At 42.4% G+C, this 23,448-nt stretch overlaps 1 protein-coding gene across 2 annotated transcripts in view; it reads right to left on the minus strand.

Annotated features, from left to right (window-relative positions):
* hs3st2 (heparan sulfate (glucosamine) 3-O-sulfotransferase 2) overlaps positions 1-13,102 on the minus strand; it is a 30,443-nt gene extending 17,341 nt beyond the window's left edge. Inside the window, exon 1 of one of the 2 annotated variants that reach the window (XM_047570974.1) lies at positions 12,275-13,102. In XM_047570974.1, coding sequence (XP_047426930.1) covers positions 12,275-12,624 — 350 coding nt within the window. In that variant the 5' untranslated portion in view covers positions 12,625-13,102. Of the gene's footprint in view, positions 1-12,112 lie in introns of both variants that reach the window. The other variant, XM_047570973.1, reaches the window with a different exon arrangement.
* Positions 13,103-23,448: the final 10,346 nt, after the last annotated feature.

A 23,448-nucleotide genomic window follows, 5' to 3' on the forward strand; every position in this document is an offset into this window, starting at 1 on the left:
TTATAGCTTTAAGTACTGATATAACTTGCGGTGTTAGAGCCCCTTCAGTCCTTCAGACATTGCTCCTGAGGGCTAAATTATAAAAAAGAGTTTACTTTTACTGGGCTCCATATATGTAAGGCAAACAGCCATAGCACAGTTTGGTTATAACAGTTTGGTTCGGAAAGCTCAAGCCAATTTGTTACTTTGCTGGCTCCAGACATCCCCCACTCGAAAGCTGGAAGGTGCGCTGCTTCCGATGGTCGCACAAATTTGCAACAATCACGCCAAAGTGTCTGGGTGTTTGCCCTTGCACCACCGAAATAGGGCCCTTTGAATTGATTAGGTTTTGTTGGGCCGATGCAAAATCCTAGAGCGGACCTTCAAAATGTTTTTCATGTCTGCCTGTTAATGATGTTTCTTCTGCAACGTGAAACAGCGTCTCACTCAAGTAGTTCAAATGTAGGGACAATTACATGTTTCACACAGTAAGGTAAATCACTGAGGCTTCAAAACTTTCTCAAATATTATATTTTTAAAAATAACTTCATACTATCAACATTATATTTGTGTGATCAGGAGCTCCTGTGCATGTGCCGCTTCATGTATTTCATGCTTCCTATCACTTCTAATCAATCAAGGCATTGTGGACCAGACAATGATCAATAAATCAGTTTAATGACTTGGAGGACTTCAGGCCGACACGGATCTGTTTGGGAATAAACTTAGAAACCATTAATCACAAGGTGGAGTGCTTCTACAGGGGCAGCGGCAGAGAGATTTAGTGAAAGGCCTTCACCTCCCATCGGACAACAAATGTTTGTGATTACAAGGACTAATAATGAACCCTGCCCATTAAACAATATGCAGCCTCGCAGGCTTCACCACGGAGAGAGTACCGAATCAAAGTATCCATTATATTCAGTGTCTGTCAAGTCTCTGGAGTAATTTAACAACAAAACAGTCGCACAGTAAATTATAAGAAGGCGCCTCTTGGGCTCACATTGCGTGCTGTTTACTCTGATAACGCACTGGCAGCGTAATGATGGTCACAGCCTTTGGTGCCGTTTTCTGTGAGGACTGGTGTTTGAAACTTGGACATGGGAGATGTTTTTAATGGGCTGTCTCCGCATCCTTCCCATGCTCCCATGCAGTGAGTGACCTTTAACCCCTCCAGTTCCTATTTCTACTTTGCTCACACTCACCACGCAGAGACAGACATTTGACATGGTTTTTGGCTGATAAAATAAAATAAATAATGTACAACATAGGTCTTCAACAGGGGGTTCGCGACCCCTAGGGGGTCCACGGAAGTACTGTAGGGGGGTCACAAAATCTTTTTTTAATTTCGTACCATAAATGTAAATTTCTTTAAAAACATTGCATGATTTCCCTCTTGCACCGTTGTTCTTCCTTCCATGTTAAAAGTATTACTAAGCATTAAGTATAATTTGCAAAGTACAAAATACACAAAATCCATAAACTGTCTTCATCCTAACATCAGATATACATAAGTATATATCTCTTTCCCAAGTGAATTACACATACACCTACCCACACTTCGTAAAAATCAATCGCTCGTCACACCTGTTAATGCTTTTCTATTTATGAAAGTTTTCTTAATTTGTGCAGAGCCAGCAATTTTATGTAATTGGTCAAACCGTAATTTGTAATTTCCGACAGCACTTGAATGTGCCGTGCCCGACATGCTCGAGTTGTTTGGTTTGAAAAAGCAATAGAAAGTTTGACATGAATGAATTGTTGCTGTGACTAAGTGGATTTACTAAACGTTAAACGAGGTCTGGTTAGTGAAAACTCCGGCTTTTCTAATTAGTCTCTGGACTTCACAAATGTCCTGAGAGGCCCTTTCAGGGTAATTGCTTTTTTTTCCCAAACACAACAGCATGTTTTCCAACGAAGCTTTCAAGAAGCATTAGCAATACGCGAGCATCAGACTATTTGATTTTTCTTTTTAATAGTCAAACACTGCTTTCTTTGTTGCCAGTTTTTGTTCCAAACTGACTCGAGGCAACTGTATAAACCATTCGCCCCGAAACGTCCTGAAAAGCCAATAGCGCACAAAGACCCGCTCCCTGCTGTCCAAGCTCATTAACAGTTTGTATTACGCAGGTAGACCGCGCAGAGAACATGTTCTTACGTTGCATGACTCTCATAATATATGTGCCACTGCACTTCCCAAAAATGGCATTTTCCTCTTTCCAAAGATGACAGTGCTGAGCCACTCTGTGCCGGGGAGGCCGTTCCATTATTAAACTATCACTCACTTAGATTACAGCTGTGATGACATCTGATCATTAATCACCCGCAACAGAAGCCTGCCACGAGTCTATTAAGAGTTAAAAAAGAGCAGTCGGGGCGATTACAACGGTGCTGCGGCCAAATCGGCTAAGCGAGGAACAGAGGCGAACAACAATCCAGCGTCCTGAGAAACAAGCATCCATTTCTCTAATTTAATCGGGGACGCACTGGGTGAAAATAGTAAACTGACCGAGCCCAGTTAAATCCTCAGCTATATAATAGAATCAAAACATATTATAATCGGACAATGCAGTCAATAGGCACAGAAAAATAAATAAACACGTAAAATATTCTACCTTGAACGAAATCCTATTTAACTCTTGTCATTTCTGCTCAAGGCTCTTGTTTTCCTTTAAATAACAATTATTCGTGGTTTGGCCTGCAGAGGGAAATGACTGACGCTTGCGCTCCTTGAGCAATAACACGTTCAATTGAACTAGGCTATGAGCTGTCACATTAACATGTGGCAAGGCGGAGTATCAGCGGACAGTGAAATGAAGACACTCGAGATAGGAGAGAAAGCCTCTGAAATCCCGACCGGCACATTATTACACCAGGATCACGGTTCATATTGTGTTTTGTGTAATCTTTTTAAAAAAAAAATAAATTAAGAGGTGTTGGACTGAAATTCCAGCTCATGTGAAATCAAGTACATGTAAAGGCCTTTTTGCAGCGGCGTTGTATTGCAGCAAACATTTCCTCGGCTTTAGAATTCACATTAAAAGCCCTTCGCAGCGACACTGTCAACAACATAATCTGCAATGAGCACATTACATTTTGTACCTCATTTCCCTTGAATTACCCCCCCTATTTGCGTGGCTTCACCACTGCAGCCCGGCTTTACAGTGCAGCCTCTAGCAATGTGACAGTCAAGGATATTTATAAATGGAGAGCGGACAGACCGCACACCTTCAGAAGTTTCCCCATCTCTGCTTAGATGCTAGGACGGTACAAAAAGGAGATAGGGAGCGGAGACAGAAGAGGGGAAGCTCAAACATGATTTGATCCCCGCAGGTCAGAAGGGACACATTGGCTCTGCCATCAGGGGAAAGTTAACAAGCTGACCATCTCTAAATGTGAGCTCAGGACTGCTGACTGCCGGATTTTTCCACCGCCGCAATGTCTATAAAATGACAGTAACATTTGCTGGTGAGAATACTAACGCTCAAACTTGATTTAGCCTCGACTATTTTCGTGACACATCAAGTGGTGAGTGAGGCAACTGTCATCAGTCTTAGATTGTTTGACCTACTGCACATTTTTGGAGCCAGGCAGAAATATAATATCACTAATGAGTCCTTCAGAAAACTTGTTTCCTAGAAGCTGGATCTATACTCCTCTCTATACATGGGCAGACGTTCAAGTTAGATGTGCCCGCATGATGTCTGGTGGCAACATTGTATTTTGCTTTCTGCTGTTTTCTGTGTTGCACCTGAAGGATGGGTGATACCTTGAATCATGTGCTGGGTTACATATACTGTAGGATGAGCTTAAGAGGTTAAAAGGGTTGGTTTGGTTAGGGTTGGTTAAATATTTAAATTTTCAGTGCATCCTGCATCTCAACAAAAACCTTGATTATTCACTGGTGGACTTGAGTGAATATTGCTAGACAGGATCGTACATAACAGACTTTAAAACGCATTTTGAGGTGACAAAATGTTAAATTAGTAATTTAGGAGTGAGCGTTGTTCTGAAAAATATTAGAATTAGTCATTTCATAGCAAATTAAAAAGAATTATTTGTGTTTTACACATGCCTGGAAATTATCCAGCACATTTAATGAAAATAAAACAGCTCCGGTGTAGTAGTAAAAAGTTTCACAGATAATCTGAAATGCTTGCGGCTCCAACAGTGCTCTTCGGCGAACTCCCATTTTCCGCTTAGTGCCAAGAACAGCTTGACTTGCTTTGCAAGTGCGTTGTTCATTATGTTATTTCGGCATGCTAACGTTGTGGTACTGCAGGAGGGTCACAAAATCTTTGGTTGAGTAGCCATTTTCCCCCGCAACTTTAAATATATTTGAATACACATTAACATGAATCCAACACATTTTTTGTAAAGGCATAAATGGAGGAAGAAGACGTTATCTTTCAGTGGCACTTCACTCATTCAGCGATACGGGAGCTGTCTCGACAGGGCACCGTTCACACAGAGCGCTACGCTAGCCAAGACCAGTCAATCTAAGCCTCCAGACACAGTAGGCCCCGCCCCTATCGCTGCTGAACCAATCACAAGGTCAGTCACACACTGGTTCCCCGCAATCAGAGTCTATTCAGTCCCCAGGTAAAATTAAATTTTTTTGTTTTGTTTTGTTTTTTGTAACAAATACTTACTTTGCACAAATAGTTTTTACAATTATTTGTATTCAAGAACAAAACATCCTATCAAAGGTTAACCGCAGTGAATATTTGTGCACCTGATTGGACTGAGTGACGTTCAGGAGTCAGGGTTACTGATCAACTCCATAACAGAGGAGGCTCTGACTGGACAAAATGTAACTTAATTGCATTGCTATTTTTGTCAAACAAATTTTTTTTTTTTTTTTTTTACCTTACCCCGTTTGCAGAGGCAGCTTACAACTTCGGGAAGCGGAGTTTGACCTGGAGATTAGTCCGTTATGTTACATAATTAGCATTGATGCGTCTGCAGTCTGGTTCTCTCATGTTAGCATTCGTCTGTTGGCTCAGTAATTCAGACTATTGTCTATTGGTAATGGCAAATGTTGTTTTTATATAGAGCGATTGTGTGCGCTTTTTCACACAATCCGATCCAGGAATAGAACCGCTAACCGCTCTACCTACCTACTGAACCACAGTCACTCCTATTATCAAATCATCATCACAGTCATGTTCTGCCCCTTCAGGTCAGCCCAAATCACCTTTATTAGCTACATTAAAACATCAACCAATACTGCAGATACAGCTGTATTTTTACACATACATGTCCTAAAGACACTGAGGTGATTTCTTTCACATATGTGGCAAAGCCGCAAAGCCAAGAACTGGCTAAAATGGGCATCTGACTGTATATTTAAACCAGGACATTATGTTCCTATGTATTTCAGTGCAAGTGGTTCATAGCAATAAAAAACTCTTTGCAATCAGTCCCCTACTGGGGAGGAAAGTACATATGCCATTGTTCTGAGTACAGACACAGAGCCAATGAAATGCACTTAGCGTCTAACCACAGGTGGAAAGAAGGTATTACACTTTTACAGAAAGTGTGGTCATGTACTTAAGTGGCCCTACTAGAGAGGTCTTAATCTGTGCTGGTGCATGAGCCGAGTCTCCCCGAATGCCTGCCTGGAGGAAGCAGGGGGGAAAAGTCCGTGTTTGGGATGGGAAGCATTCTTGATAATGTTCCTCACCCTACTTAAAAGGTAGCTTGCTGATACACTAAAAACTGTTTTACACTTTTCGAAGCTCGCAGACTGCAAGTCAGGGACACGCCGAAGTTGGCTAGTCGCTCTGTAACTGGATGACAAATGGACACTGTGCCTCTACCTGGCAGTGACCAAGATGACTGCTTCCAGTCAGACTTGCTACAGTATTTTTAGCTGAAGAAAATGCCCTTTTCAAGAGACCCCTGCTAAAGACTGGGTGGAGGGAAGTATATCACCGGAAGTTGACCTGGCGTCAGCACATATGAAAGTATGGCAGGGTCATAGCAAATGCAACCATTCAGTAAGTATTGTACTCATTTAAAAAAAATCACAAATATCCACAAATATCAACCTCATGGTGGAACTAAACTTAATGGTGCACAGTCTGGGCCCCATGAACGCTTGTTAAAGCGTGGTTCAAGCCTTTGCGGATCACAGACGGTGTAATCTATGCCAGTGGTTCCCAGCCTGGGGTCTGCGCCCCCAGAGGTCACACTAAAACTTGTCTGATCTGAGCTCACTGTAAGTTTTCACCAGTTTCTAACCAGTATTGTACCAACATCACAAGCCAATCAGAAGTAGGGTGGGGGTGGGTCTTAGGAAGCTTGGTTGAGCCAGTTGCATCTGATGCCGCATTCAAGACAACTTGGATAAAAATTAGCTCTTAGTTGTCAAACTAAAATGTTTGCAGGATTAGGTCATTTCCTGAGGAATAAAAGCACAACCTCTCTCAGACTGGTCTCAGTGGCGAAAAGTCTCAGACAGAGTTGTTTTGTAATTAATGTTAAGCAGTATGTCTCTGAGCTGTGCTAGAGTGAAGACAGCTCATTAATAATGCAGAGTAAGGCCTAACCATCGCTCGCTCTATAATGTGCAGTTTTCTGTGTTAAATGAGAACCATCCAACTTTGTGTCCTCATCAACCTTTCTGATGATACTGTTCCAGAGCTCCCTGCCTCCCCGAGCCAATTAATGTGGACCTGGAGAATATTCGTAGCCGCAGCCTCTCATACAATTTCAACACTTCTCAAAGAAGCATCTGGAAGTGCGTCTGACTCCTGCGAAATCAATAGAGCCGAGATGCCCTTTTAAGTCCTGGTGGCGCACGGCAACGTGTTTTTGTTTGATCTTCATGATTTTGTGGAGAATGGAAAAAGTGGCGAGTAAAGCGTGAGGAAATTGGTGGCAGGGAAATGCCGTTTTCATCAGGTCCTGTACGGTTACGCGAATGCCCTCACGCGAAATAAATGAGGCCGCGCGTGTGTTCTGTTCAGGAGGCACAGTAATGAACACTGCACCATTTTTCTTCCGCGCCTAAATGGCCTGTCACACGCTTAATGTAACAAGACAGGCCGCGCGGAACAACTGGCCAGTACACTGAAACTTAGGAGAGTTCGTTTGGAGCCACGTGTTGCGTGTTTCTGACAGTCCGACTCGTATAAGCTACAGAGAATTAGTGAAAAGGTTAATTAAAAGTGGTTGCCAAATTAGACGGCATAAATTAGTGATGAAAATTATCCGTTTATTAATTAACTCAGCGCGCCAGTGAAGACTGCGAAATGTGACAAATAGATAAAAAGGTATTTTGTCACACATCTAAAGATTGTTCTCAACACAGCAGAACTTTTGCTCCTCCTCTGACAGCTATTCTGCGATTGGTCAGAAATTGGAAATGGGAAGTAGGCGTGGTTAATGTGGCTGATGTCACCCTGCGCTGTTAATCACAACGCCGCCATACTGGCAGGGAAGCGCGCCTCTTTAATTACTAATTCAACTGACAACTTCGAGCAACCAACTAATTAACCCTAGGGCTGTTGTGCTCAGGGATGTTGCTCATTTAGCACTGAAACTACTCAAAATGATAAGGAAATTCAGGATTAAACAGTTACTTGTTACTGTGATTTTGTTACAATGCACAACAAATAAAAATAAAAGAATGATTTCATGTATGCTGTGGTGCATTTAGACATTTTAACTGCGTTGTTGATGTTGGTATAATAAAAGGTTTTCATATAACAGACCCTCCAGGCTCTTGTATGCTCTTAGTGACTCTGAGTAGGACGAAGGAAAGTTAATGAGGTACTTCTATATATCTGGATGCTGCAGGTCAGGAACATTCTCCCCACCGGCTGTTTTAACACTCAAAAAAAAAAAAAAGCACACCTGGGGCATGATAAGATATGCAATCTGTCGAGTTTTGCTTGTACTGGACATTGTGTATCTGTCTAAAGCGCAGTAAACTCTGACGGCCTGAAATCAACGTTGGCGCCATTCCTTTTTACACAGTTTCCGTCAATAGATTATTAACCAATAAACATTTTACAGATAATCTCATGAAACTGACGGTTGTGGGACAAAACGAAAAGACAGGAGCTCAACAGAGCATTTAGGATTCTGGGAGTCTGTGCCGAGTTCATGGAAAACCGAGCAGTCGCAGCGGAGACACCTCACATCTGCTGTGGAGAGCCACGCCACTCACGTCTGGTTTTAACCGAATACTAAAATATTTAACAGCATCAGATCAGACTTTACTCTACATTTATATATACTGTATGTTGTTGTTGAGTAGTTGGACAAAAAATAAATAAAAATTGTTGGACCTCCTTTAACTTTGATTACATCATGCCTTCGTTGTGGCATTGTTTCGCTAAGAAGCTTCTGCAGTGTCACAAAGTTTGTTTCCATCCAGTGTTGCATTAATCTTTCACCGAGATCTTGTATTGATGATGGGAGAGTCTGACGACTGTGCAAAGCCCCAAAGCCTCCAGCACATCCCAAAGATTCTCAATGGCGTCCGGACTCTGTGGTGGCCAATCCATGTGTGAATATGATGTCTCAGGCTCCCTGAACCACTCTTTCTTCTCAATTTGAGCCGATCACAATCAATCAGGACTTTTTTCCCAACCACGTTTTCCTCGAAGACGACTGGTTCCCCACTATCCTTCCAGTTTTTAATAATGCATTGGACAGTTCTTAACCCAGTTCTAGTAGATTCTGCTTCAATCTAATCCGATGTTTTCTCTGCTTGATGCGTGCCAATGATTTGACCCTACTCTCCATCAGTGAAAAAATTGGAACCAGCAGTTATTTAAAACACACTCACAGACACCGAGACATGCAAATTGATAACTTGTGCCTGTCCATATACTGTAGCTCATTGAAACAAAGTAGGGCAGCACATGTAGACTGTATAAATACATTATGTCACTTGCCTATAGAAAGAAGTGTCACAGTTAAATGAAATGTGACAAATGTGGCGAAAGATTTGTGACATACTGCCAACAGCCCGACCCTGTGACAGATAATCACTGTGGGCCCAGTCTTAGAATATGAATGTCTCTCAGAGACTTGTCATGTTGAATAACTGTTGTTTCAGCCTCAATTAAGTCAGCCTGAGTCTAAGGTTTTGTTTAAGTGTGCTATATATCTTGAATCTATGAACTGTCAACTTGTGACAGGTGAACAATATTTCAGCTTTATAAGGTTCCACAAGGAACATCATATCTGCTATATCTGCCAAAATTTAGAGTAAATTAGTAGGTATGTATGACGGAACAGTCCTAAAATAGGGAACAGACAATAGGTGGCAACAGGACAAATTTTAATAAGTTATCAGTGGTTTTGAAGCTCGCTGTGAGAGCGACTGGGGCCATTGGCATATTGGCATTTCCTGGCCATGCCTCACTCCCAGGAAATTCAAAAATGGGCTGAGAGGTCGAGCGTTAGCATAGCTGAGGTGGACGGCTGACAGCGAAGGCAGCCTGAGATGACAACCACCTGCCACTCAAGGCAGTTGCACTTTAAACTTTATCAAGGTTCAAATTCATGCATAAACATTTAAACAGCAAATTATATAAAAGTTCCTCCCCAGTGTGTTTGCCACTAGCAGGTAATTAGCATGAACATTTTTGCATGGGGCTATAAAGATGTGTCACTTTTGGAGACAGTAGCGTCTGACACTAGTGTGTTGGCTTCACTGTTTATTTTTTAGCCCTGGATGTTTGCGACTTTTTTTGCGTACAATGCAATTGCATGCTATGCACAGCATACAACATTTTGCGTCGGTATGCAACTTTTTTGACACACTGATTAGCGGCTACTATCACAATACTTCTTAAGGACCTCCCTCTTCCTAAGGTGTAGAACTGTAACCGTGGTAACACCATCCCCATCTCTCCAGCATTGCATTGTGGAATATTTATGCCAGTGTGGGGTCCAGGTCTGGCATAGAGAAAAAGTATGCACTTCACGTACGATTGGTTTCCAAGACACCATAAGATCCTGCATACGGTTGTGGTGTATTAAATAGCATGTTAGCATGGAATTCAGGATGCAGTGATGGTCTGTTGGAGAAGCAGAAGAAACCTTTTCTCTGTATTCTCAGTAGTAATTTTTCTAGATGTTTCTTCAGCTTTAATAAAGAAAAACCAATGACTATACCTCGTTCAGAATAAGTGACCCCATTACTCAATTTCTAGATTTGCCCATGTATGTGTTAAGGAAACTTTGCAGCACAGAAAAGACACAACCTCTGAGATGTTTGCTGACATGTTGGACTGGCTTTCCAGCTTTTTACTGTTAAGTGTTACTCAGCTGGGCAACATTGCTTTTGAATGCATTGTTTAGTAAATGGGTTTAATTTCCACACAGCAATAAAAATTAGTCCAAATGAGTCCCTTATGTCTTTTAATTTAATTGTTCCTCGGATGCAAATGAAATGGCTGATAACCAAGTAATACGGGTGGAAAATTAAGATAAGTATCAGAAAGTATTTGCTACTTTACGTTTATCTAAAATTATATCCCCTGGTTGATTAGTTTAGGAAAGAAAAAACAAAAAACAAATGTTCTCTTTACACCAGAGCATAAGTGTTTTTGTAATAACTTCATTGTGTTCCCGACATTAATGTGTCAGTTTGCATGTTTGCAAATGATGCACGTTTTATTGACTGTCTGCATGAGTGGTTTATGTTTTGCATACAGGCAGAATCAAGATTGAAGACACTTATTTTAAATCTAACAAGACTGATTGTGCGGCTACAACAACCTGATTACCTATGCCCACCATAAATATTAATAAATTTAAAAAAAAAAAAAAAATGGTTGAAAGACCAAAATATTTCTTTAGGAAACATTATCTGGTCTAAATTGGGCCCTAAAACACGAAGAATCAAATAGGTTCAGAGATGTCAGTTAAAGAATTCAATTATTTAACTGCAGATATGTGAATCATCTCACAAACACCCACACCGTTTTGCCAACTAACCAGTACAGGGTTAATAATTGTTAAGTCCCAATATACCAGTCTGGATGTTCAGACTCTCAACACGCGCAACTTGTATTTATTGAAAAGGTGTTAAATGAGGCTGCTAGAATCCATGCTTCCATAAAAACACCTGCACATTGTGAGCATCCAGATCTGACCCAACCATCAGCTGAGCCGTGATGGACAGGCGCTCATATACATGATAATTTGCTGCAGCCTCTGCCGTTCATTCCTGCATTGCAGCCTGAGAACAGACTTCCTCACTTGTTGTTGGAAGCGGGGCCAGACAACACACCGACTGCACCGTGGGAGTAGAAAGCTCCGACTATCAGATGTAACCTAACGCGGCGCCATTAAACCTTTTTAGGAGAACGTATTAAGACGTGACAGAAACATTTTCAGAGCCCGGAGTAAGTCGGTGATCATCTAATTTGTTTTTGTTAGGAGACCTTTCTACTTCCTGCTCGGGTTAGAAACGCACAAAAAGGATCTAGAAATAGAGTCATCAGAGGCCTCAAAGAAAGGAAACTGGAGGGGTAGAAGACGTGGGCTTGCGAGCACCTTTACCTTCACCATCCAACACAAGAACACACCGTGCCCTGTGCAGCCCGTTTGAAGGCAGCTGGTAACCTGGGGGCTGCCTTTGTCGTCTGCAGTGTTGGCTGTGATTTTTATTTATTTATTTCCTTGTGAACTGCATCAGCCTACATCAGCCTCACGGTGCCGTGTGCTTGGCACCACGGAGCTCTGCTGATGGCTGAGAAAAACAACACTGCACAAAATAAAAAAAGTAGATTAAACTTCTGATCTCAATGCTGACAGGCCACTTAGGCACAGGTGTGGGTGTGCTGGCTGTTCAGGATGTGTGTGTGCGCACTCTGAACACTAATGCAGCTCTGTACTCAATTAATGAAAGCCCATTAAGAGATGGTTAGGTCTGGAGAGTCTGAGAAGTACACACTGAGATGTTTGTCAGGAAAACAAGTCAAATGAGCATGCACTTCTCAACAAATGCGTCTCATGTCACAGAAGTCCCTTGTCACGCAGAGCAGAGGGAGGAAAAAATAGTAATATAGTGCAGGCTTTTACTGTGCAGCAAGATGATGCAAATGCGCCTGGCTCTGTGAAATAACAAATAAGTGTGTGGATGTTTGTTCATCTTCCTCACCTGTACCAATCCAGCCCCCTGTCATAGTTCCTGTCGAAAAAGTGCGGCTCAGTTCCGAGCGCGCGTACATCTGGATGTATCCGGATGAACTCCAGCACCGCCCTGGTTCCCCCTTTCTTCACACCCACTATCAACGCGTTCGGCAGCTTCTTATTCCCATACCTCTGCGCGACACTCATGTTCCTCAACTTCATGTCAGCCCAGTGACCACCAGGCGCGGCGGTGGCTTTACTTTGTTCGTGGAGATCACTCGACCCTCTCTGGGCGACGGACCCGTGCAGCGCGGACCTGACTTCCACCGAAGCGCAATTGTCTAATTTCCCAAGAAGTTTCTTCCCCCCCGCGTTCTTGCTCGGCGGGCACCGCTTCCCCTCATAACCGTGGTTTGTCATGATTGTCCCGCGACAGAAGATGATACTATAGCACAAATAGGTGCAGGACAGCGACACGGTGAATATGAAGGCGAACCTGGCGCTGAATCTGTTCGCCGATGAGAGGAACCTATGTGCCATGTCTCCATGGGTTCAAAGTGCTGCATGTTTTTCCATCGGAGTCCCCCGTCCTCTGTTGGTCTGCGGTCTGGCAATGATATAGGTTCCCAAGTCAGACAGACTGGCATGTGAGGATAGGGGTGGTTTCTCGGAGGCATCAGCTGCGCGCACGTCGCGTTATTTCTTTTCATAGGCTGCTGAAGTGTGAGAGAAAACTTGGGGCTGAATGCGATTGCAGCTGAGAAATTGGGTCAGTCCTCCTTTAAACAAGTTCTCCTCAAGTACTTTGGAGTGAGTCATTTGGTTCAACTACTGATGCCGCCGTCTTGAGACGCGCCGCAGAGGACTTTGACGCCCTTCGTCATCCTCAGCCTCTTTGTTGTGCGTCGACTGCGCGAGGAAAGAAAAAGTCCGACGCGTCCTCGGTGTCACTAAAACTCCGAGCAGCAGCTCCGTGGTTCTGATCGCCTCCGAGGGGATTTCGACGCACAGCCTACCCCTGCCTTTCATAATGAAGTTGTGAAGGTATATGCACTCAGGCTACCAGCTATAAATATTTAAGCAACCCGCTGACGTCATGCACATGATCATAATTCTTTATGCGTTTATCTTTTAAAGGAACAACCCCAATGTTTTAGGCAGCTGGGGATTTCAAGATGCAAACACTGGATTGATGAGGCCAACCCGTCCAGGGAATCAATACTATACTATTATGACGTGGAGTTTCATATTGGCCCAAATGGCACTGAAAGTTCAACATCTCTCAGCAACTCAAGACATTTCTGTGACACACACACAATAAAAGATAGAAAGAAGAAACTCACAACTGAAGATATCCGAGATGCACTTGTTGCAGGCGTGATGAGACATAAATAAAATCAGTCCACCATCCTGAAAAAAATAAATAAAAAATGATCGCCCCGGGTTTTTGATTAAGTTGAGTGTTTTTGTGTTTTCACATTTGTGCAGTATGAGGTTTTCTTAATTATCTTTTTGTTTTCTGAGGTCACAGGTATCAAGCTCTCAGGGCCACCTTACCTCTGTCCTATTTTTCAGACAGTCGAGAAGGAGCCGAAGCACCTTGGTCCTGAAAGCATCTTTGTTATCCATGTATTCTGTATAAAACGTGTTTTTTTTTTTCCTTTTCCCCCCACTTTAGACAGAATGATTCATCAAGGATGAGCACTATTCTCTACATGCTGAGTATTTTCCCGTATCCACACCTGGGCATTAGCAGCCTCTGAAAGCCAAGATCACACCGGATCCTCTGTGTTGCTGTGATTCAAGCTGGATGCCGACTGGAATGCAGAGGTTTTTTTTTTGGCTCCGTCGGTGTCATGGTTAAAGTCTGTTTAATTATGGAAGAGTGAGCAGCTTTTTTTTCCAGCATCTAGGTAAACAGCAGCTGCAATATTCATGCCCCCCCCCCCCCCCCCCTCACTTTTAAATGTAAAAACATATCAATATAATACATTGCTATTCAGCCTCCGTCCTCGACCCTGGGCAGAAACACGCCTGCGTCTTCCTCTTTTCATGAGCCTCTCATTGATTGTGTGTTGTATGAATTTGGGAGCATCGTATAAGCAGCGACAATGGCGACAAGCAGTTGAAATCGAAGGAGCGTTGTGCGGTTTACACTGGCTGCTTCAAGGCGAGGCGCTCATACAAAGGAGTGAGAGAAAGTGAAAAGGTTTAGAGAGGTAAAAGTGACACTGTATTAACAAAAAAGTGAATAACCGACGAGTTGAAGGTGAAAATCCCCTTTAAATACAAATGTAAACATCTCCTGCGTGTGCTCCCTTTAAATTCTACTATTTCAGCAGCGCAGCACAAATCACATTCAACATTTAAACAACACCAGTGTCCTTGCATTATATACTATGTTATTATCCCTTCCGTGGATCATTAACTTGTGTTTGTTATATCGTTAGCCTATTAGCATAATTACCTAAGTCATATCTGAACGTTTTCAGAAAACAAGAAAGCAAGCCCATTATATTTTGTAACACTAAGTCAAAAAATACTAAGGCAATTATGCTATTAGACCAACAATATATTAAAGATTGATGGAAAGTTTCTGCACATGTGACACATAACACTACTGTAAGTAAAGTATCAGAGATGCTGCAGCAGTGAGTGTTGGCTCCTTGGGGTTTTCACAACAAACTGTATTCCTGGAAGCAGAAGATCTTTGTTTTTCACCCACTAAAGTTATACACTTTTTAATAAAATCATCTGTCAGGGCTGTAGAGCTGCCAACCAGACAGCATCAGTTCACCTGCAGCTCATGTCAGTGGTGCCCAGAAATAGAGCCAGCTCTAAAAGGCTTTTATTGCCATTTGGACAATAACAAAGCATGCGGTGGGATCGCACTTCAAAGCCGGCGTTAACGGCGGTTTAGGCTGCTGTGTCAGTTTGACGTTACGCGAGCTACGGCAACAGCCCAGGCCCCACTCGCACCCCAGCGCCATAAACCTTCTGGCTACTTCTCCGTCTCTGCAATTTTGTAATTGATTGTTTTGGATCAATAACGATGGAACACATCAAGGAAAGGTTAATTGGGGAGGCTGGGAGATGCAAACATTTGCATGACCCATCTTCGGCAAACGTTTCAGTCACCATTGTTGAAAGTAAAGAAGGAAGTGGAAACAAAAATGAAATGGGCTGGCAAAAAAAACAAAAAAAAAAAACAAAAACACAGCGCCGACTAGTGTTTGGGTGGTGTTTTTACAGGCCGAGCCTGACTGACGTGCACACATGTATAAACGCCTTGCACCGGCATAGCTTAGGTGTACAGGTTATGGTGTCTGGTCCTGCAGTACCTTAAATGAGCCTTTAGAAGTGGGCCTGTCCAATAAAAAAAATGTTTGATCTGGGGTCACTCCGTTGGGAATTAATAGGGTCCCGAAAAGATCTGCTAGGCCAGTCATATATAACAAGATGGCTCTGGTTGGTTGTAGGACTATCCAATTGGTTTAAACGTGCTCCATAATGAAATCCAAATGGCAAGTTCAAAGCACTAAAATGGACACACAATACACTTAAGTAAGATTATATAACCAGTTCAAACACTCGCTGTCACTCAAAACTGTATACTCAAAAATTGGCCCTGGTCTGCAGGGACACTCATATCTGTGGTTGGTATAAAATGGTCTGCTCCTTGAAATGAAATTCAAAGGAAAGACAGAAGAGGAAAATCTGTATTTAGGCCTTCACAGCCAAACTTTCGGAAAAGCTTCGGCTCGGTCTGAATACACGCAAGAGTGGTTCACATCTTTGTCTCAGTCCTCCTTAACAATAGTTAATTTAAGTGCAGTTAATGGTTAAAGTGGCATTGAATCAGGTTTATCAAGTGAGTTATATAAAAGTACGGTGGCTACACTGCATTATGAAGACAAAGCTTTATCCTTGATACACACACACACACACACACACACACACACACAGAGAAAAAATGTCTTCACCTATTTAAAGTCTGTTCACACAGAACAGACTTTGTTCATACTGATCCTGCAAGAGCACCAGCCTCACACACATATATATATATACACACATACATACACACGCAAATCACTATTCACACAGAAACCAACTTACCTGGAAAAAATATAGCATTCTTATGCTATAAGAATATAGATGAAGATTGAAACATTTGTTTGGATATTCCACAAAGTGCTCCAAAATTACAAAATAAATAAATAAATAAAGTGTCTGCAGCCATACTTTTCTCTGCAGCGAGTTTTACGATGACATTTGTAGGGCAGCATTCTGACTTTGATGCTTTGCCTTTTTTGCTACTTTTGTTCACACTGATCCTGCAAGAGCAACAGCCACATGCTAGATTCTCCTCAAATGCAAGCAGCAGTGTGGAATTAATATGCTTTCAACACAGCAATCACTTGCTGCCATGTCCCAGTTCACCCTGCATAGTATCTTTTAGCTGCTATATTAATGCTGCTAAACTGCCCACTGTGCCCTGGCTGGAGCTCGTGTTTCCAGCAGAGAATATTGTCCCAGGGTATTCAAACAATCTTTCCCTTTTAAGTTCACATAAACTACTGAGAATAAGCAACCTTGCCAAGCCTCTGCGAAGCAGTACAGGAGAGCTCCCTGTGATAATGAAACACCCCCCCCCCCATTCTCCCGCAATGCCTAGGATATCAGGATATCTTTCTTTCATTTAGTTTCTTGCTATTCAGAGATTATAGGATCAGAGTATCAGTGTGATATCAGGAGTTGATGGCATTAAGTTATTCCACCCACTCTATGTGGAGAAAATAATATTATACAGGCAAATTATGTGACATCCTGTAGGCTGCAGTTCTGTAGATAAACTTGAAAAAGATGCCAGTATAAGTTGTGTTTCTTTAAAAAAAAAAAAAAAAAAAAAAAAAAGAAGAAGAAGAAAAAAAAAGTTTGACAGGAATGTTGAGTTTTGGAATTCAGGCTGAAAGGTAAAAAGTGGCACATAATTTGTGATTTACACCCACTCAGTGTTTCCAACACATTCCTCATCTGTCTGGTGGCAAATCCAATCGAGAGTCAGCCTGAGCTTCACAATCCTTCTTCAGTCAAATACAAATCCAAGGCAAAAATACACCATCTTGAAATTAAGATCGGCAAGAAAAACAGTCAAATAAAACTTTGGGGAAGAACAAATGTGTGGACAAGTATGTTTGATGATTTGCAGGCATAAGATCTGACAACAATAATGACTGAAACAATAATTATTTCTGTGAATAGCTAGTTTTACACAAGTGTCAATCTTAAAGATTTTCATCTAAATAAACAAAGAGTTTGCTGCAGCTTCACATTAAATCCTTTTCGACTTTTAGCTTGAACTAGTCACAGGAAAAGCAGTGTGTTGTCAGTGTGCGAGTGCTTACTTCAGCTTTTTATGAAATATATATTTAAAAACAAGACCTTTTGGCATTTTTTGATTGCAAGTCAATGCACAATACTTTGGGGAGTAATGGAACCGGAAGGGGCAGCCACAATGAGCTATTAGATGAAGAGCTGCAGGCAACGGGCTGTACACCTCCAGCTACTCTCAAGGTAAACTTGTAAACACTATAAGATTTGAAAATAATGGTGCAAAAACACTACAGGATATTGCTTTGACTATAGTGCTAAACCAGGAACTTTTGAATGCACCAAGCTGCTTGATCTCATGGGGGAACTGCCGCACTCCAGTCTGGTGGATAGCGCTAATACACCTGCAAGATAATTAGCCAACAAAAAGAAGAAGCAAGAAACAAAACAGATATGTAAAGACCTCACACTAACATACAGTCCTAGCTGAACCTTGGTACAGAGGAAGGTCCAGGCTGGATTTCTCTAATGTCAGGAGGGGTATTCAATTACTGGTCCAACTCCAAAGTCACATATGAACTTCATAGCTTGTGTGGACTTGGTACTGGTAGGTATCCCAGAATGCACTTTGCTTGTGTCGAGTAGGCCGCTGTTCAACTCACAAGATTAATGTCCCGCACCCTCCCATCCTCCAGAGGTCCCAATCTTGAAATGAACTTGTCATGTCCGAACAATGGAGCACGCATGTCCAAAGTTTGCGGACTTGTTTTGATAAATGTTCCCATTCATACCCGTCATCGGAGCCGCGGATTTGAATTTGTTTTACAACAAAACGGCTCTGATTCTCCACGTTTCCAGCAGAATTTTTGGGTTAAATCGCCCTGAAACCGGTGTAGACCGACCTCAACATAAATCACCCGGGGGCTGAAGTCTTTCAAATTGTCTCTTTAAGTAATTAAGCAAGACTGACAGCAACACTAAGAGGGTGGTTAAATAGCGGTTTCCACACCAGTGAACCTCTTTCGCTACCATTATACTGTGTCATCGTCTGGGAGAAAGGAGGTATTCACGATTAACATGAAAAAAAAAAAATGCTGACTAGCTCGGACCACTGAAGATACAATATGTAATTAAATTGTGTCACTTCTACCACGGCGCCTGGTGTGTGTGTGTGTGTGTGTGTAGACTGAGCAGCACTACTGAGTGGTCTTCAGAACCGCACCGTAATAAAATGCATGGTGCAGTCAAAGCGGCTTCGACTGTGAAACTTGTGCGTGAACGAATTCTCCATAGTGCAACTTTTCTCCCCTACATTTGCTGTTTTGCAATCCAAAAGTTGCTCAAACTGCCACAACCACCACTATTATATCCCAACAATATTTTTTTTTTAGACTTCATGTTTTTCTTCATCTTCCCGTGTGTTTGTTGCCACTTTTCAGAGAAAAGACAACAAGAACAAAAGCCAAGCACCGACTAAAGGCCGTTGAACAGCAGGTTACCTCTCTCCCCGTCGACCGCCGTGTCAGCTAATTGCCGCTGACATTTTGCCCCCGTCGCTTAAATCAAAACCGTTTTGATGCTTTGCCGTCTTTTGTTTCTTCACAAAAAAGGGGCCGCGGTTTAGAAATGCCATCTTCATCTGCTGTCCGCTGAGCGTCTCAATACCTGACAAAATCCTGTGATTACCACTCCGTTTGACAGTCCTGACCAGCAAATATTTCTGATCCTCTTGCACAGAGAGTAAAGTCAACACCCACAGATCCGGATGCTGGCAGGAAAAAGACAGACTCTTAACAGTTTGGAAGATATTTAAACTCAGATCAGCTACATCTGGCAAAACAACACTAGAAATACCGAAGCCTGCTTGCTGTGATCTCTCCACTTCTGATTTTTTTTTTTTTTTTCTTCCGGTCACAGTTGAAGGAATGATGCCTGAATCTGTTGCACATTTATTTGAGATAGAAAGAAACATTGATTCTGAGCAGCTGCAGCTCTTATCACAGTGAGATTTTACAAATGGATCAGATCAGTCAAATATCTGACATGTCAAATATAACTAGACTGCTCTTACTAAAGTAGTTTAAGGACACGGAAGCTGCTTGGGTTTTATAAATAACCTGATGGAGTGCTGTTGAAATTGTAGCCGTCTATTTTTTTTTTTTTTTTTTTGTCTAGCCACTTCTGAACATATTGATTTGGACAAACCACATGTCTGATGGATTTTGTTTGTTTTATTTGGGTTCTCAGTGACACAGACAAAGGGTCGCTTCGGTGAATGATTGATCACCGTGTACACAGGGCTACACCCCTGTTTCTGTTGCCCAAACGCGACAAGAGCCTATTGACGGCTTTTGGGGGTGGATTTGGATCTCCCTTCCGCAGTTCTCAGATTTGTATTCTTTCACGGCCTCGCAGCGTCTTCACTCTGGGTGACTGGAATCCTGTGAAAGAGCACACTCAGACAGGAAGGACCTAATCCCTGCTGTTATTCTGAGGCTCAGCGACCCTGAGTCCTGACAAAATGAGAACCGTCCCTCGGTGGGCTGATTGATACTCTTGATAATGACTCGGGGCACGATAAGTCTTTGTAAACAAGCATGTTGCTGTTGATGTTTGTTAGGCTCTGATATGAGCCAACATAAAATCTGTTTGCTCATTTAATCCAGTCAAATACATAATACACCAGTCAGGCATAGCATTATGGCCTAATGTTGTGTGGGTCTCCCTTGTGCCTCTCAAACAGTTGAGACTCATCAGAGAATAGACACCGGAGTTCTGAGGGTGTCCTGTGGTGTTTCTCAACAGGATGTTGTTAGTTGGGGCCTTTGGGTCCTGTGGGTTGAGGGGAGGGGCCTCTGTGGATCATCCCACAGATACTTGATCACTATCCCCAGCAGGATAGTGATCAAGGCTGCTGCCATCAAAGACTGTCGTTGCCATCAAAGAGTGTCGTTGCTATGGGGCGGGGGTGTCTGGTCTGGCCTAGGTGGGTGGTACTTGATTAAGTAACATCCACAGGAATGCCAGATCCAAACATTTCCTATCAGAACCATCTTATTATCACAAGATGGTCAAGATGTTCTATTTGCCCCCCGTCATAATGTTATGCCGGATCAGTGCATCTCTGTCGAAGCCAATTGATTCAGCAAAGTTAAGTACTTTAGTTTAGCCCAGCCCCTTGTCGCCAGCGTCCCACATTCCATTTTTAGTCGTCTCATTTACGACTTTTAGGAGAGAATCGACACTGACAAACACTGATTGGAATGTCCTGCGGCGTCTCGCGTTTGACAGCGACGAGAGCATTTAATTGGCCAATATTCTGCTTCAAGGAAAACTGTAGATTGCTTCATTTTCACACGGGCTGGTGCGACCACATGCACGGACTGTCATGTGAAGCATTTGAAAAATTCTTGCCGCATTTCAGTCAAGGGGGCCTCCACCAAAACGAGCAAGCCGCGCGTGAAGACTGAGAAACGTGCCCACAGTTACGACTCTGACGTGAAAATAAGGTGACGGAAAACACTAAAAGCATGCTGGCATTTTATGTAAATGGTGAGGTTATTTTGAATCAGGCACGTTTGTTTGAGTGCGTTAATGCACGAATAGAACAACACAAGAAAATTAAAAGAAAAAAAAACAGAGCGGCTGCTCAGACACCGACAGATATAGGGGAGGCAATCACATCAATACAGGTGTCGGTCATCACTACTAACGAACCACTACTCAAAAAGCAGCAAATAAGGATGTAGGTCTTGAGGCCTGGAAGTGTGATGAAGATTAACCTGCGTGTGATGGCTGCATCTTATACTCATACATATCCATAAAAAAAAATTAATATTGTTGTGGCGCAAGAAATAATTTAGTGCACCACATTTATAAGGCTACATTTAGCCATAAACTGTTGAATGAAAGACATCTAGGCTGCTCTAGTTTAGTGGCTGTGTTGATGGTGAAAGCCAATACGTCAGTGACGCTGGCCCACTGGGTCAGTAATCGCATTTCCATACTACATTCCTCTGCTTTTTAATTTGATTGATTTTTATTAGCCCGCTGACTGAAATTAATGTGGTCATACAGTGTGGTTTTTCTGGCAGTACGTACCCCATTGATTATTAGGCAAATCACCTATATGCAATGTATTACAATTACACTGCTTGTTCTTAAAGCAAATTATTCAAATTAAAATTACAGGAGCACTCAAGCGTTTGGGCGCACCTTCTCATTCATTTTTCTCTTTCATCTTTATTAAATTCTGCATTGCGAATGAACGCTAAAGACATCAAAACTATGGAGAAACTCACTCAAAAGTGTCCAACAAACCAGGACACTGTTTATATTCTCCTAAGTAACCACTTCTTGCTTTGATGACGGCTTTGTATGCTCTTGGCATTGCCTCAGTCGGCTTCTTGGTCGAACCGAAGAATCCACTTCTGAGGAAGGACATCAAGGAGACGAGGAGAATTGCTTTGGACCGGACAACACAAGGAACGGACGAAAAACCTGTACTCTGGTCTGACGAGATTTTTGGTCTCCACCCGCCACTGCGTCTATGTGAGATGCGCAAAAGGTTAGTGGATGGTTTCTACATGCGTGGGCGTCTGTGAAGCACGGAGGAGGAGGTGTGAAGCTGTGAGGGTGCTTCGCTGGTGACGCTGTTGGTGATTTACTTAAAATTCAAGGCACGTTTAACCGGAATGGTTGCCGCGGCATTCTGCGGTGACATGCCATCCCATCTGGTTTTAGCACTTAGTGGTACCATCAAATGTTTTGTTTGTTTTTTTTTTCCCAGCAGGGCGATGACCCCAAACACACCTTCAGACTATGTAAAGGGTGTTTGTCAAAGGAGAGTGACGATGACCTGACCTCCACAATCACCTAAACCAAACCGAGACGTTCAGGACGAGTTGGACCACGGAGTGAAGGCAGAACAGCCAGCAAGTGCTCAGCAGTTCTGCGAATTCCACCCAGACGGTGGAAAAACCATTCGAAGGTGACTGCGTCAAGAGAATGCCAAGGGTATGCAAAGCAGAAGGCGGCTACCTTGAACAATCTAAAATATGAATTCATACATTCTGACTGGTTTAACACTTTTTTTCCCTCTAAATAATGTCACATTTCTTCATAGTTTTGATGATTTCAGAATTAAGCTACAATGTAGAAAATAATGAATAAAGGAAGAATATTCTAATCTGTAACCTGAACTAAACTTGTTGTCCTCAGGCTCTGTAAACTTGCCAATTTCCACATTGTGTTGTGATGTCTGTATTCATATCTGTTCTCTTCCTTTCTTTCTGGTGATTCGTGGTAACCTCTTGTTCCCGTTTCTGACTGTTTGCTCCTCCCTCATTAGTTTCACCTGTGTCTCATTTACCCATCAGTTCCCTGTGTATATATAGTCCTGTCTTTCACCGGTCTTTTGTTTAATTGTCTGTCGTGCTTACCTGACGTGTTTGTCCCTGGATCTTCTCTTGCCTGATTTCCTTACATCTCCTTGTTCTGTTGTGTTTTCAATTGCTGGGTGATCTGTCATTCAGCTGGCTTGTCTTTCATCTGAACTTTCTTTGGATTCTATATGGCTTACCCTGTCTTACCTTGTATTATGATACCGTAGCACCTTTAGTTATAAACCAGTTTAATTAAACTGAACTTCATTTTTTTCATTCTGTCTTATTCTTCCTGGGTCTTGTGTTTGGGTCCTCCCTTCCCCTGCTATATCCTGACACATTGCTGCTCCTCATTTGTTAGGATTATGATTGCAAATTACATGCTAACAAATAAGTTTCATTTCCTCTTCCAACTTTCTCAGTTTGATAAATGGCCCGCTGCCTTAAAGAAAGGAAAACCTAACACCACTCTTTGGTAGCATGAAAACAACCCATCTTCACACTGCCAACAATACAATATGCAAATATGATATAAAACCAAAATCAGTTGTGATACTGAGTATGTCAGGCTTCAGAGGGTTAAAGGGTCTAGCCTAAGAGATTTAGAAGACAGAAATTTGAAGTGGGGTAGAAAATATATGTGCAGTGG

This window comes from Mugil cephalus, chromosome 20 (genome assembly GCF_022458985.1).
Source record: "Mugil cephalus isolate CIBA_MC_2020 chromosome 20, CIBA_Mcephalus_1.1, whole genome shotgun sequence".
NCBI lineage: Eukaryota > Metazoa > Chordata > Actinopteri > Mugiliformes > Mugilidae > Mugil > Mugil cephalus.